Source organism: Catharus ustulatus, chromosome 1 (assembly GCF_009819885.2).
Source record: "Catharus ustulatus isolate bCatUst1 chromosome 1, bCatUst1.pri.v2, whole genome shotgun sequence".
Taxonomy (NCBI): domain Eukaryota; kingdom Metazoa; phylum Chordata; class Aves; order Passeriformes; family Turdidae; genus Catharus; species Catharus ustulatus.
In genome coordinates this window covers 44946432-44959823 of record NC_046221.1, presented here as the reverse complement: position 1 = coordinate 44959823, position 13392 = coordinate 44946432, and the positions used below count along the sequence as shown (strand labels likewise).

The 13392-nt window shown below is 38.3% G+C and overlaps 1 protein-coding gene across 2 annotated transcripts in view; it reads left to right on the top strand.

Annotated features, from left to right (window-relative positions):
• CPNE4 (copine 4) overlaps nucleotides 1–13392 on the top strand; it is a 239526-nt gene that overhangs the window by 132772 nt on the left and 93362 nt on the right. For both annotated transcript variants that reach the window (XM_033070258.2, XM_033070249.2), the window contains 2 exons: nucleotides 4750–4821; nucleotides 8287–8361. In XM_033070258.2, the coding sequence (XP_032926149.1) occupies nucleotides 4750–4821; nucleotides 8287–8361 (147 nt within the window). The remainder of the gene's footprint in view (nucleotides 1–4749; nucleotides 4822–8286; nucleotides 8362–13392) is intronic.

The window sequence follows — 13392 nt, the reverse complement described above, 5'->3', positions numbered from 1 at the left end:
TCCTTTTACGAGCCCCCCACACTGAGCACTAAAAAGGATTGTTGTTGTTTAACCCCAGCTAAGGCAACTAAAGCACCATGAAGCTCCTTGCTTCACACTGCTTTTGCCCTGTGCCTGACACAGTGGGGAGGAGAATCAAAAGAAAAGTGAACTTTGTGGCTTGAGATAAGAACAGTTTAATAATTAAAACAAAATGAAATTTTATTATTATTATAACAACAACTGTATTGAAAAAAAGAGAGAAAGAAAAAGATAAAACCCAAGAGAAAGAAGTGATTCATAGTACAATCACTTAACTTGCTGACTGATACCCAGCCCATCCCTTAGCAGCCATCAGCAGCTCTCAGCCAACTCTCCTTAGTTTATATGCTGAACATGGCAGTGTATGCTATGAAACATCTTTTTGGCTAGTTCAGGTAAGCCATCCTGGCTATCTTCCCTCCTAGCTTTTTGTGCACCTCTTCTCTGGTAGAGCATGGGAAACTGAAAAGTCCTTGATATGGAGTAAGCACTACTTAGCAACCACCACAACATCGGTGTGTTATCAACATTATTCTCATACTAAATCTGAAACACAGCATTGTACCAACTACTAAGAAGAAAATTAATTCTATTCCATTATGGACAAGGGCTGTTTTCTGCATTCATTTGCTGACTGGTAGGTCACATTTCTAATAAAATGTTTGTGAAAATACAGTAATATCACGACCATAAGGCACACCGGACTATAAGGTGCACCCCCCGGGAGTCGGGAAAATTCACAACTTTGTAGATCAGATAAGGCGCACCGGACTATAAGGCGCACTTTTTTTTTTGCAGCAAGGCTCCGCCCCAAGCTCCCCCTGCGCGGTTGCTGGCCGAGGCCCCACCTCAACCTGGCAGCCATTGGCTCCCGGGACTGCCTGGACCCGGGAGGCGGGGGTGCCGCGGGCCCCCTGGCCCGCATTCACCTGGCAGCCATGGGCCCCTGGGTCCGCCTGGACCCAGCAGGGGCGGTGCCGCAGGCTCCTGGGCCCGCCTCCATCCGGCTGCCGTGGCACTGCCAGCTTCCCCCACAGCTCACAGCTCACACTTCCGGTTTGGCAAATTTCGCAACTTTGTGCATCAGATAAGGCACACCGGACTATAAGGCGCACTTCTGGGTTTGAGGGAAAATTTTAGTCAAAAGGGTGTGCCTTATAGTCATGAAATTACTGTACGTGTTCTGGAAATGCAATGAGGTTGTCTAGGGCTGAACTGGGTTCTACTATTTGTGTTCTAGAAAGAAGAGAGACATTTATTTTCTGCATTTCTTCACATCAGTTTTGGATAAACCCTTTTTTTTTCTCTCTGAAGTAGTTTTAAATTGCAAGGTTTTGAAGTCAGAGTCAAACCAAAGACTACTGACAAATTAAAGACCTCTAGTGACTTACCTTCTTGTAAGACATTTTGCCAGTTCAGCTGTCTGTGTAACTCTGAACTAAGACTAATGCTTGCTAGTCCCTCAAATTATCATTGTTCAGGACTTGCTGTCTGAAAATCAGGTCAGCAAATGCTTTGTATAATAATGTTAAGAAGAAGTTTTGCATTGAGACGTTAACAAAAACATGATAGGTAATTGATGGCAGGTTCAACAGAAGTGGTTCTTTAAATCTGTGAGACCTATTTTGTACAGTGCATGAATAAAAAAGTTGATTTGCTACTATGGAAATCAGACTCCTTTACAGTTATTGCAATTGCAGTTTGAGGCAACAATGTTGGCACATTGTTGCCAGATGGAGGATTGGTTTCGGTAGCCACTTAATTAACAACTGGTAACCACTTGCACCCAAATACACATATTTACATATGCAGAGTGCTTACTGTGTCAGAACGATGCTTCTGGCTTAGAGAGCGAGTGTTATTAATGCAGCCTACTAATGAGAATGTCAGAATAAATTATCCTTTCTGGAACTTTGAGCTGTCTATCTGCCACCTGCACAGGAGCTCCCAAGCTGTGCAATGCCTAGTGAAAGCTGTGACCCTTTGGAAAGTAGCAAAGGGAGCTGGAAAAGTTTGGGAAGCTCAGGGGGAGAGCTGTCTTTAAAGGAGGCTACTCTAGGACAGATTCCCACTCAAGTTCTATCTCATACCATGGCGATGTATGTATAAGATATCTGAAAAGGTTTCTGGTAGACAACGCCCACAACTTTCCGTGGAAAAGCTTAATGCGTTTTACAAAGTTGCCTGAGCATCTTGGGGAAGGCGGAGAGCCCTGGAGATAAATGGGCCCTGCTCCTCAACTGCAATAATTCATTGTCTGGCTGGTACAGAAACCGTAGGTTAATTATATATTAAGATTAATCTGTCATATTTCTGTATGACCTCCTACTTGAGAATCTCAAACAAGATTTTTTTAATTGCACCTCACAGTTCACAGGAGTACAATGATTTGTACTTGAACCTGTTTAGCCAGCAAGAAAATAAATGCAGGGATGACTTAAAAGGTCACTGCAAACAGTATTTCCAAGATTCTAGGGAAGAAAAAGAACTGCTAAATCCTAGCAATACTGTAATCTTGCTTGTAGTTCTGTCTGTTGCTGCCACTGACCAATACTAGAGTTGAAATCCAAAAGCTGGTCTGGAAAATTGACTGAGATGTTGGCAACAGATAATGTTATGGAAGGCAGTCCAAAAAGGAGTGTTAAATTATTAAGTAATAGCCAGCTGCAAAAATGCAGCTGGCAATCTGAAATGGTCCTATTATGATCATTAGTTAACAGTATCATGGTGTTCTTAAAATAAGGCAAATGTAATTCTGGAGTGTATCAGCCTTGCAATGAGAAACTCTTCTTGCTTCTCGTGGGAAGGACCAGGGCTATTATGCCCAATTTTGAGCATATTCTAAGAGTGTTTATGAACCAGTTCATGAAGGCTCATCAGGGAGTAGAGAGAATGGGCTAGGAAATTTGGTTAAGAAGGAAAGATAGGACAAACTCAGGTTATGTAGTAAAGAAGATTGTGGGGAGCTGGTAATAGTCTTCAGATATAAAGATTGCCTGGAAAAGGGAAAAAGACTGTTTTACCTACTCATGGTGCATTAGATAAAAATAATGGACTTAAACTGCAGAGAATCAGATTAACTGTTAGGAAAATATATTTACATAAACATAATGCATACAATAAATTTCCAGAGGAGAGTGTTTCCCTTTACATTCTTTAGGAACTGATTAGACATGCTCCTGTCAGGTATAGCTGCAAGAGGAACAAGAAACTGGTCACAGTCATTCCAGGTATGCCTTCCTGTCATATGATGGTTCTCCTGTTTCATATTTAAAGCCTGTTTAAAACTTGCTTCTGGCTTGCTACTTCTATTACGAGTGTAGCTGAGGATAATCCAAGGGGCAGCTTTTGATTTTCTGTTCAACTCAGCAAATTGGTGGGCAGGGCAAGCATGTTTCCCTGCACTGATGTTTGGCTAAAATGTGCATCCTATTCAATCCTGTCTCACAGCACATTTTTTGCCTTGCTGTGACTTTGCATTACTCAGAGCATTTCAACTCTGCCCATTATCTACTTTTGTGGTTTATTGCTGAAATTTGTATGATGCCGAGGACTCTCATTAAGGGTTTGGAACTCTCCTTTTAACTTGGTGACTGCCTTTCTTTTGCAACTAATATTTTGGCATATTTACCAAAGATGTTTATTTGTGAATCATTTAGATCAGCTGTCCAGATGAAGTTGTCTGAGTACTGTTGGATGTGGAAAGGTGGAAAGGACTACTTCTAGTATAAAAGCCACATTTAAGAGGTTAGGGTTTTGCTTAGGACACAGTCAATTTTTTGCTCAGTGTCTGCACAGCACAATTGTACTACAGTTTTTTCAGATTACAGATAATACTGTGATTTCTAAGCAGTGTTTTGAGTTACCTTTACATCTGTCTACATTTTTAAGTTTTCCACTTAGCAAATAAATAAATTAATTAATATATCATTAACTTTACTGGTACTAATACATTGGAACATCACTGTAGCTTAGCAGTTCTGCATTATTGTAAGGTTTCTTCCTTTTCTAATACTTTCTAATACTTTTGCTGGTCTGGTTTCAAAATTGTAAGGGAACGCTAGTTATTATTGATACGGCAAATAAATCTTTTGTCAGTGTCCTTCCTTATTTGAAGTATATTTACAATTTGGTTAATGACCAAGTTCATTTATAATGCTGAGTTCTAGAGAAGGTCTGGTATGTGGTAAGCAAAGGAAACAATTTTGGAACTGAAATATGAGGCAGATTGTTTGCTTCTGCCCTGAATTTAGAGTTGCTGATATTTTGAGATAAAATTAATTCCTTCTCACTGTAAATGGACTTCAGTTTCCAGTAAAAATTAATGAGCTGAGTTTTGGAGGTATCTCTGATAGATTTGCTGTGTACAGCTCCCTTCTTATTGCCTTTTAAGTCCATTTAAACCTTACTTCTGTCCTCTGTTGCCATCATCACAATACTTGAGGAAAATCTATGTGTTTCTCACTGTTCTGTTCAATGCAGTGAACTGTGTTCTCCCCATTCTGCTTGACCCCAACTACTTGTTTTGTCCTTCCATTGCATCCCATGCAGGCTTCCTGGGGGACCTTTCTTGTTGGTTGTGGTCTCACTGTGATAACTCTGATCATGGAGTGAGAAAGTACCTTGATACAAAAAGAAAAAAGAAAAAGAAAGCAACTGAAATCACAACAAACCATGTATTTACTACGGATTTTAATTGTTTTTCCCTTTGTTTTTAATTTTGTGCAGATTGTTTCTCAGAGGAAACTCTCCAAGTCCTTACTCAAACATGGCAACACAGCAGGAAAATCATCTATAACAGTAAGTCAGTCTTAAATATGCTTTTGTTTTCCTGTTATTTAGAAATATCTAAAGTGACTAATTCTCTCTAAAAGCATCCTGCTAAGCCACCAACAACCCTTGATTGAGAAATGTATTTAAATTTTTTATTTGATGACTTGCAGTGTTTCTGACAAATTTTCTTGTTTTAAGGATGTTGCAACAAATAATGTATGATTTGTAAAAAGCCACAATACTTACTACTATTACTTTTAAGGCATTTGGATGACAGCAAGGAATTTGTGCTGCTTGAATACTTTTAGTCGAAGGACTAGAAATGTCAGAAATTAATTTTTACCAGCTTTGACACATAAAGGAGCCTTATTTTTCTTTTCCCTTGGGCTTTTTCCAGTTTCTCAGGAAAAAAAAAAAGTTTAATGAGATTAGTTTTAGATGTGTTGTAATATAACTAAGGATTGGATTGTCATAGCCCCATGTGTATCTTGAAATCTGAAAATCAGTGTATTACCTCTCTTTCATCTTTCTCTGTGCTGGCTCGCTTGGGAGCTCAATCTTGTCTGCACTGAACCTGGCATGCTTGTGACTTTTGCAGCTCTGCATTAAGATGAGGGTTATAATAAAATATTCTGCTTTGGGGATCTCTGCTCTGTTGCCTCATGAAATTGAGAAGGATTTTTTTTCCTTAATGTGTGATTTGCCAGATGGTTTTCTTCTGGCTTGATTGTTAGGATTTTTTTTTCTGCCTTCACCCACAAAAGAGACAGCAGAATGTAAGGTACTTTCTTAGAGCCCAGGGAGTTTGATTTCTTAGATGTCTTCCTTGGTGCTTGGCTGGGAATTGGTTTGCTTAAATGCATACAATAACACATTGGTTTTGGTCTGAGGTTGGAAAGGAGTTCCCCACTCCCGAATAGAACCAGAAGAGAGTTTTGTTCCCTAAATAACTTCATATGGTTTGCCTGCTGGGATAATATGGTCATACTTCACCTCACCCGTCCCTGTGGTGTTCTGGACCTCCCTTCTGTTCTTTGAGGAACACAAAGTAGTTTAGTCTTGTGATAACACAAATGCTCTAGTATAACTAAAATCATTAGGCTTGTTAGGAGAGTGTTCTGGTAGAAATTAAATCACTGATAAACAGAAGATGAAAGAAAATGAGTTAATAGTCCCTGCTGGCCTTACACCGGATGATAACCATGAAATACAGAACTTAGTTATGTGCTTTGGCTTCTGTCCAACAGTTCTAAAGAGCAGGTTGACTTCACTCAAATAGGAGAAAACTGAGCCCAGACCAAAAATTATTGTGTGAAAAGTTTTTTGTTTCAACAGAATAATGAAAAACTGGTTATTTATCATACTTTTTCCGGACAGGTGTCTGTCTAGTATGGAAGTTAGAAATACTAGTTTCCTAACACATTCAGTGCAGTGAATTATTAGTTTTTCATAGGATTTTGAAAGTTCCTATCTTAGCAAGTTTTGCTGGAATTTTATTAGCCTTTTGATTGTAAAAAGTCTCATCCATACAATCTTAAAATATGGCTGTGGGAAGCAAAAATAACATGGTTCCTCTTCTCTAGCTGAAAGTCTGTAAACCTTTATAAGAGCAGGTTCATTATTTTCAGTTAGAAATACTGTTAGTGAAATTGGGTGTGCAAATCCCAGAGCACTGTCATACACAGTTTACACAGATCCCTTAAACCATCAGACTACATGGAAGAGAAATGTGTCAGACTGCATGGGTCCAATTTCCAGCAAGCTGATGTTTACCTGGAAGATGTGACACCCCACATATGTGCCTGTGTGATGGTACTTTAATGCCCAGTTAAGCATCTGTGCCTCTGTGTGGCCGCATGTGAGTATTTTGCTTGGAGAAACACCACAACTCACTGCTGGGAGATGTCACAGCCAGGATAGTCTCAGCTCAGGGAAAATTTTACTTAATTTAATGAATTGACAATCAGAATAAACTTTTAACTACTGAGAAACAAATAGGACAAAAAAAAAAAAACCCAAAAAACCCCAAAACAACTCCTAGGGAAAATATTTTCCTGCCACCCCCCTGTACTCCACTTCTGACACCTCTCCTGCCTCCTTCATAGTCTTCATTCCCTTTGCCTTCACTACATGTTGTGCTTAGTCCCTTTGATGAGGTGCTGTGTGACACAGGTCAGGATCAGAAAATAGTGATTTTTTTTTTTCCTACTCCTTGAAGTTTTTTACTCTCATTTTCTTAGTTCTGCTCTGGAGTTACTCTTCAGGGGCATCTGTACTCCAACATGGACCTTACATGAGGGTGAGCCCAGAGGTGCCTCCTCCCACATGAAGCACCTCCTTGTGAGAGTGAATCTCCAGCTGTGTCCCCGCAGCTTGCCCTTCTCCATGCCTCCTCCTGGATCTGTAGGGTGGCATTGCAGGCTTCCTACCTCTCCTTCCTTTGTGTCTCTTGCTTCTGGCAGCTGCTGCCCTTCCTCAAATAGGTTCATTCTGAAATAGGAGCCATATGCACCTCTGATGGATTGATATTTTGGGGTGCAGTCAATAGCTGCTGCCAAGGCAGTTTGGCAAATTTTTGGGTTTTCCCAGCAGCTCCTCAAGGACTTCAAGTGGTGGAGACAGTCAGAGCCTATCTGGGAAGCTGCCATGGCTGCCATGTGTGTGGTCATGAACATGAAACACCCAGGAAATAAGTTCTTTTGGGAGATTTAATCCCTGGGGAGAGCATTTACAATAGGGAAAAAGGTTTTAAAGCTGTCAAATATAATGTGGTTTGTTTCAAATAATATTTTTCAGTGAAATATCCCAGATTTGGTTATTATCTTCTCTCCCCTGAGGCGCTTTAATGGCTTACTTAGGAAACTGGTTTAGTTGGTTCTGTTGGGTTTTTTTATAACATTGCACAGCACAATGACTGACATTATTATTGATATAGCTTACAGCATCTGAAAGAATCATGCTATATCATTTTAGGATTACTTGTTTATGACTCCGTCTACAGTAAATTGTTTTGCCAATGTGACTATTGCAGAAAAACTATACCAGGAGAGCTCTCCTGCTGTAAATGTGCATTTCAAGGCAACTAATGCTACGTGACTTCACTCCTTTTTTCATTTATCTTGCCAAATTATGCTGAAATGGCATAAAAATAATTGAGTTTAGAACCGAGTAATACAACTCTTGTAGAGCATTTTTGTCCCCTTGGACACTGTGGAATTCTTTGTTTTCCACTCTGAGGAGGAGTACTTGGTCAGAGGAGAGGGATCCCTGGCGGATGTGGATGTCTGTCCCTTGACATGTGATTGACAATGCATGACACAAGTGATTCAGGTTTGTGGGCTAACCAAGGTGATGTCCTTCCTGATGGAAGGACATTAACTTGTTCCACACTTCAGTCTCCTAAATGGGGTCTGCAGTCTAAACATGCTAAAAATGGCGTTGTTCTCCCCTTTCATTGCATCATGCACCACTCAGATGTAGCTTTCCGTTTAGGTAATCGCTGAGGAATTGTCTGGCAACGATGACTACGTTGAACTTTCATTCAGTGCACGGAAATTGGATGACAAGGTAAGCTACTCGATATTAACCTTTCTGAAAGATATAAGAATGCCTGCAAATATAACTTGATGAGATTTTCCATGACAGATTTTTTTTACCTTGTGTTATTAAACACATCAGGGTTTTCAGATGAATGTTCACAATGAGGCTTTCCTCAAGTTGCAAAGTAATTTAAAAAAAAAAACCTCAACAGAATCTAATTAAAACCAACACAAGTTAATTACACTATCACCAAGACAATTTAATTATGTAAAATGCCACAGATCAGAAGTGTTTAGAGAAGTGAACTTTCTGTGAGTAGTCAATGATGTTATCTTTGAAGTTTCCTAAAATACAGATAGAAAAAACGTCATAACAGCTCAGTCACAATACACATTTTGCTCAACAAAATGCAGCTCAAATGCAAGAAAAAGACTTGCATATTTGTAAAAAACTTTTTCCCTCTTTAGGAAGAAAACTTTCTACTGACTCAAACACTACTTAACATTATAAGGAACACCCCTTTCTGAAAATATCTGTTGTTGTTTAGCAATTCACACATAATAAGCATCTCAACTCACAGCCCAAGAAAACCTGATGACTGCTTTTACCACTCTCTGTTATTTCAATGTAATAGCAGGCATAGAGTACTTTGGAGTATATAGTCCCTTCTTGTATATGAAGGTACTTCTAATTAGAAGCATATGGCAGAACTATACAAAGATTTAGAATTGTGGTGCCCCAAGTGTGATCTTGTAAACATCTGATGTGAGAGAAGCTTAAAATCCAATCAGTGAGACTACTTTTGGATACATATACATCAGGTTTTCAAAATCGGGTTGTAACTTATGAAAAATATTTTCATTTGAAACTGCTGGAAAATCTCAGGCAAGCAGAAAGTACACAGAAAGATAAATAGTACTGGCATATAACTTTAAAATAAACTTTATAAAATTTATAAAATTTTACTGTGCTCAGGTTCATTACCAGTCATAAATGATCAGGACCTGAATTGGCTTCCCATCTGAAAGATAAATTACTTTCCTCTTTCAAGAGTTGCTGGAGTCTGAGTGGTTTTGAATTACATAATTTATTTAGGTGTCAACCTTTCTTTAGATATGTATCTTTAGAGGTATTTCCCAAATTTGTACACAAGTTTCTTCCTGTTCCACATGCTGTCACATCTAGGAAAAAGGAAAGTACATAATCAACATAATAATACTCCACTTAGTTATTGCTTTTCCAACAAATGCAAAATGCAACCTGCTTTATTTTTTGGGATTACTTCTAGTTCTTGTTGGTAAAAATTAAAAGGATACTGCCAGAGAGCAATTCTGAGGCAGGTCAGTGTTGTCTGGGCAACAGTTTTAGAGAGGATTGGAACACTTTATGGGGATAAGGTGAGAAGGATCAGTCTGAAATATTGCAGCAGTATTGTCATTATTGCCATTTTAACATGTCCAGTCAAGGTGGGCTTCATCTAATAAAGAATTCTTGGATGATGCAGTGTGCAAGTCAAGCAGTGACTCATCATTTCTTATCTGAATCAAAACTCCTGTCTTCAACTGATGAAAATCTCTGGAAATCTATTGCATTGAAAGAAGCCTTTAAATTTCCTCCAGCTAAAGATGTAGCTCAATATCTGGCTGAAGCTTGATTTACTTCCTCTATAAGAAAAGTGTAAGGCTTATAGTGAACTTTGACATCATTAGATGCAAGGCACTATTAGTAATTATTTTTATTAAGGCTTGAAATTGCTTAAATTGCATAGTTCAGCCATTGGTGAAAAAGAATGAGTGCTCTGATGTCACATTTTGCAAATTTCTCAGCATGGTTTTGCATGCCTCTTTCTACTCAGAGAAGTGAACACCTGAGTAGAGATGTAACATCAGACAATCAAACTGGGGGTTGGCCTTGGAGTCTCTTGAAAAACAGAGGAAGCCTCTGGAAGCAGTCATTCGTGCTCTGCTATGGGGGCACCTTTGTAAGCCCTGGGGTTCCTCCACTTGTAGCTGTGGGAGTGACAGAAGACAAGTAGGATCCTAATGCCTCACCACCTGTGGATAAAGGAAGGGGCAGGGGAATGTCATGTATGTGCTCTCAGGATAAAAAGAAAAATACATTCTTTCCATCCATTACCATCTTGAATGGACAGGAATAATCTTCCTTCATCTCTTAAAGGAGATCCTTGAAAGCAGATCCTTTTGGATCCTTAAGATCCAAAGATTGGGGTCCTTAGGTGTATATATTTCCTACACTAAGGAAAAATATGTGAATACATTTTTGGAAAATTAAAAAAAAATTGTTGATAAAATTTAACAGGCAGGAATATGTTTGTTGCATGTTTTTTATTCTTCTGACATAAAACTGCAAGAATTTTAGAGAAGCTACAAAACAAAGCCTAATTTTTTTTTCCTACTGGAGTGGCTGAAACATTCAGTGAAAAATTATAGGAAAATTATGAATATAAGAGTTTCCTTTAGTTAACTGACTTTAGCAGAAATAATGGTTATATTTTTTATTACAGTGCTTATTTGGAAGGTATAACTGCTTTTTCATGTTTTATTGAAGCCCTGTCAGCTCAAATGGCACATCTTTGTTTCAAGAGATCCACTGAGAACACTTCACTGTGGAACAATAATTTTTGGAAGAATTTTATTGCATTAATAGCTGTGTCACAATTACCATAACAAGCAGCTATGTTTTTTATGATAGCTATAATAAATTATGAGCACTGAGGCAGGCAAGCTGCTTCTCCTGTTCTAAGAGAAGCAGTTGCCATTGTTTGATAAAGATTATCCAGTAAATATCTGCAAAATACAAGCTAATATTGCTTTTTTATACAGTTTCCTTGTGTTAAACTACTACCAAAAAAAAACTTCCTCAAATGCCCTGTTTAGCTGCTGAATAGTATTCAAAATTTTAGGTTTTTGGCCGCGTCAGCCCTTTTTTAAGGGATGTTTGACTTGATCCTCAATCCTGAATTTTAAAAATTGTTGTGCTCTGAAAATTAATCTACTAAAATTATGTCAAAGTAGGTGGTTAGAAACAGATCTATCTAATTTTTTTAAGTTTAGGCCATGTACTTGTGTTATTACTGTGTAGCTGCTGCACATACTGAAAGAATGAATGTGCATTATACCACCAGCAAATATATTACATTAATCATTTAAATATTATTAAAATAACACAATATATTGCAGCTATTCTTCTTTCAGAGGATATTCTCAGGGGATAATACAAAGCTATTAGATTCAGCATAACAACCAAAAAATGTTAATTGTGAAAGCAAATGTTTCTTCAGCTTATCATTTCTACTTATTACAAAGCACTTCCAATATAGAAGTGGGGTTTTGGTTTTTTTTTTTTGTTGTTTGTACCTGAAAGTTCTGAAAGTAATTATGCCTTTTTTTTTTGCATTGGAGGGGGAGTAATATAAACCACCATCCAGCATTAAAATCTTTCCTTTTATGTGGTATTATCTTGGTAATTAAAACCAGGTATTAAAAATTATTTCCTTTGTGCTGATATGCTCTTGTGCCTTTATGATACTCAGCTAGGAATGATACTATATTTTGAGCCTTAAATGAAATTTTGGCTTCCTTTCTGAATTCTTTTGCACTCCAGGGTGCATTCTCCGGAGGTATCATTTTGAAGTATTCTTTTTTCCACATAGCTTACTAGATTTGTGTCTGTTAAAGAAACTCTTAACATTAAGCTTTTACTCAGCTTCAATCAGAATGCTTTACGTGTGAGAAGAAGCAGCTCAATCTTTTTTAACCCTATGCACTCTGGATTTTGTGTCACTGTGATTAAACCAGTAACCTCTCTCTCTGCTCTACACTGGTAATCTGGCAGAATTTGATCATGAAAACCCCCTGTATACTTGCAGTTTCAATTTTTGGGTGAAGTCCAGATACTAAATCTACATCAGGGTCTTGAGGAAAACTCTAGAGCTACTTAGTTGAATTTTGCACTGGTTTTACAGAGTTTAACATAAAATGTCCTGTTTACCATGTAGCTGGAACAAATAGCCAAACATACAGCTTTGTTGATCTGTGCTCCCCATGATAGGATTTAAGAAGTAAATCTTCACATGCTTTGCATCAGTTGTTAAATGGGCCACTAAACTTTCTCTAGAAAGTAAAGAAGCAGATCAATGACAAAACAGCATTTTCAATGCAATATTATGTCATTTTTAGGGGATGGCGTGACTTTAGGTTAGGTTCCTTGAGCCTTGCCCAAGGTTTTATGTTCTATAGGGAATAATTTTCTTTTCCAGATATTCACATTCAGGTGTCCCTTTTCAAAGCCCTAAATTCTTTGTTTCAAACTTGTGGAATTGTAAAAAATGCCCTAAAAAGAAATTTTACAAAACCCAGACTTTGGCTAGAATCTTATGCAAAGTTGTTCCCAAACCAATGACCTTGCAGCTCATCAAAAATTAGTATGGCGGACATTTGGTGAGGAGAAATTTGTAGAATTATATATATTAGAGTAATTTTTACTCTAACACTATCATAGAAACACTTGGATTCTGAACAGAATTTCTCACTTGCCCAAATTGACATGGGGTCTGTGGTTTTGGATATGTCCTATAGAGAAGAATAATATTCATATGCATAAAGTGGCTCTTTTGAAGAAGAAAATTAAGAAGGGAATTGAAACTACAGGAAATGGACTTAGTGCTTTTAAATCATGCTCTTTCAGCTTGGCACAGTTAGAAATTGGAAGCCTTCCCCCTCCTGGGTTAACAGCCAGTTACTCTTCTCCCCCCACCCTCACTAAGCCGTCACGTCCAGAATAAATGAGATGTTGAAACAAAGGAACCTGTGGCCAAACTGAAACAGCACTATAGAAAGCAACTTAATTTTGATTTGTGTTAGAAAGTTCAGAGTTGTTAGCTGGATACAAGACTAGAAGAAGGTGTTCTACAGTGTGTGGATGTGAACCTAGCTGTCTGTCACAGATTTGCCTACAGATAGCAAGTTATTTCCTGCATTACCCTGCCCTGCTTGAGATCTTAGCATGGGCCATGTTACCACACCCTGAAGAGGACTT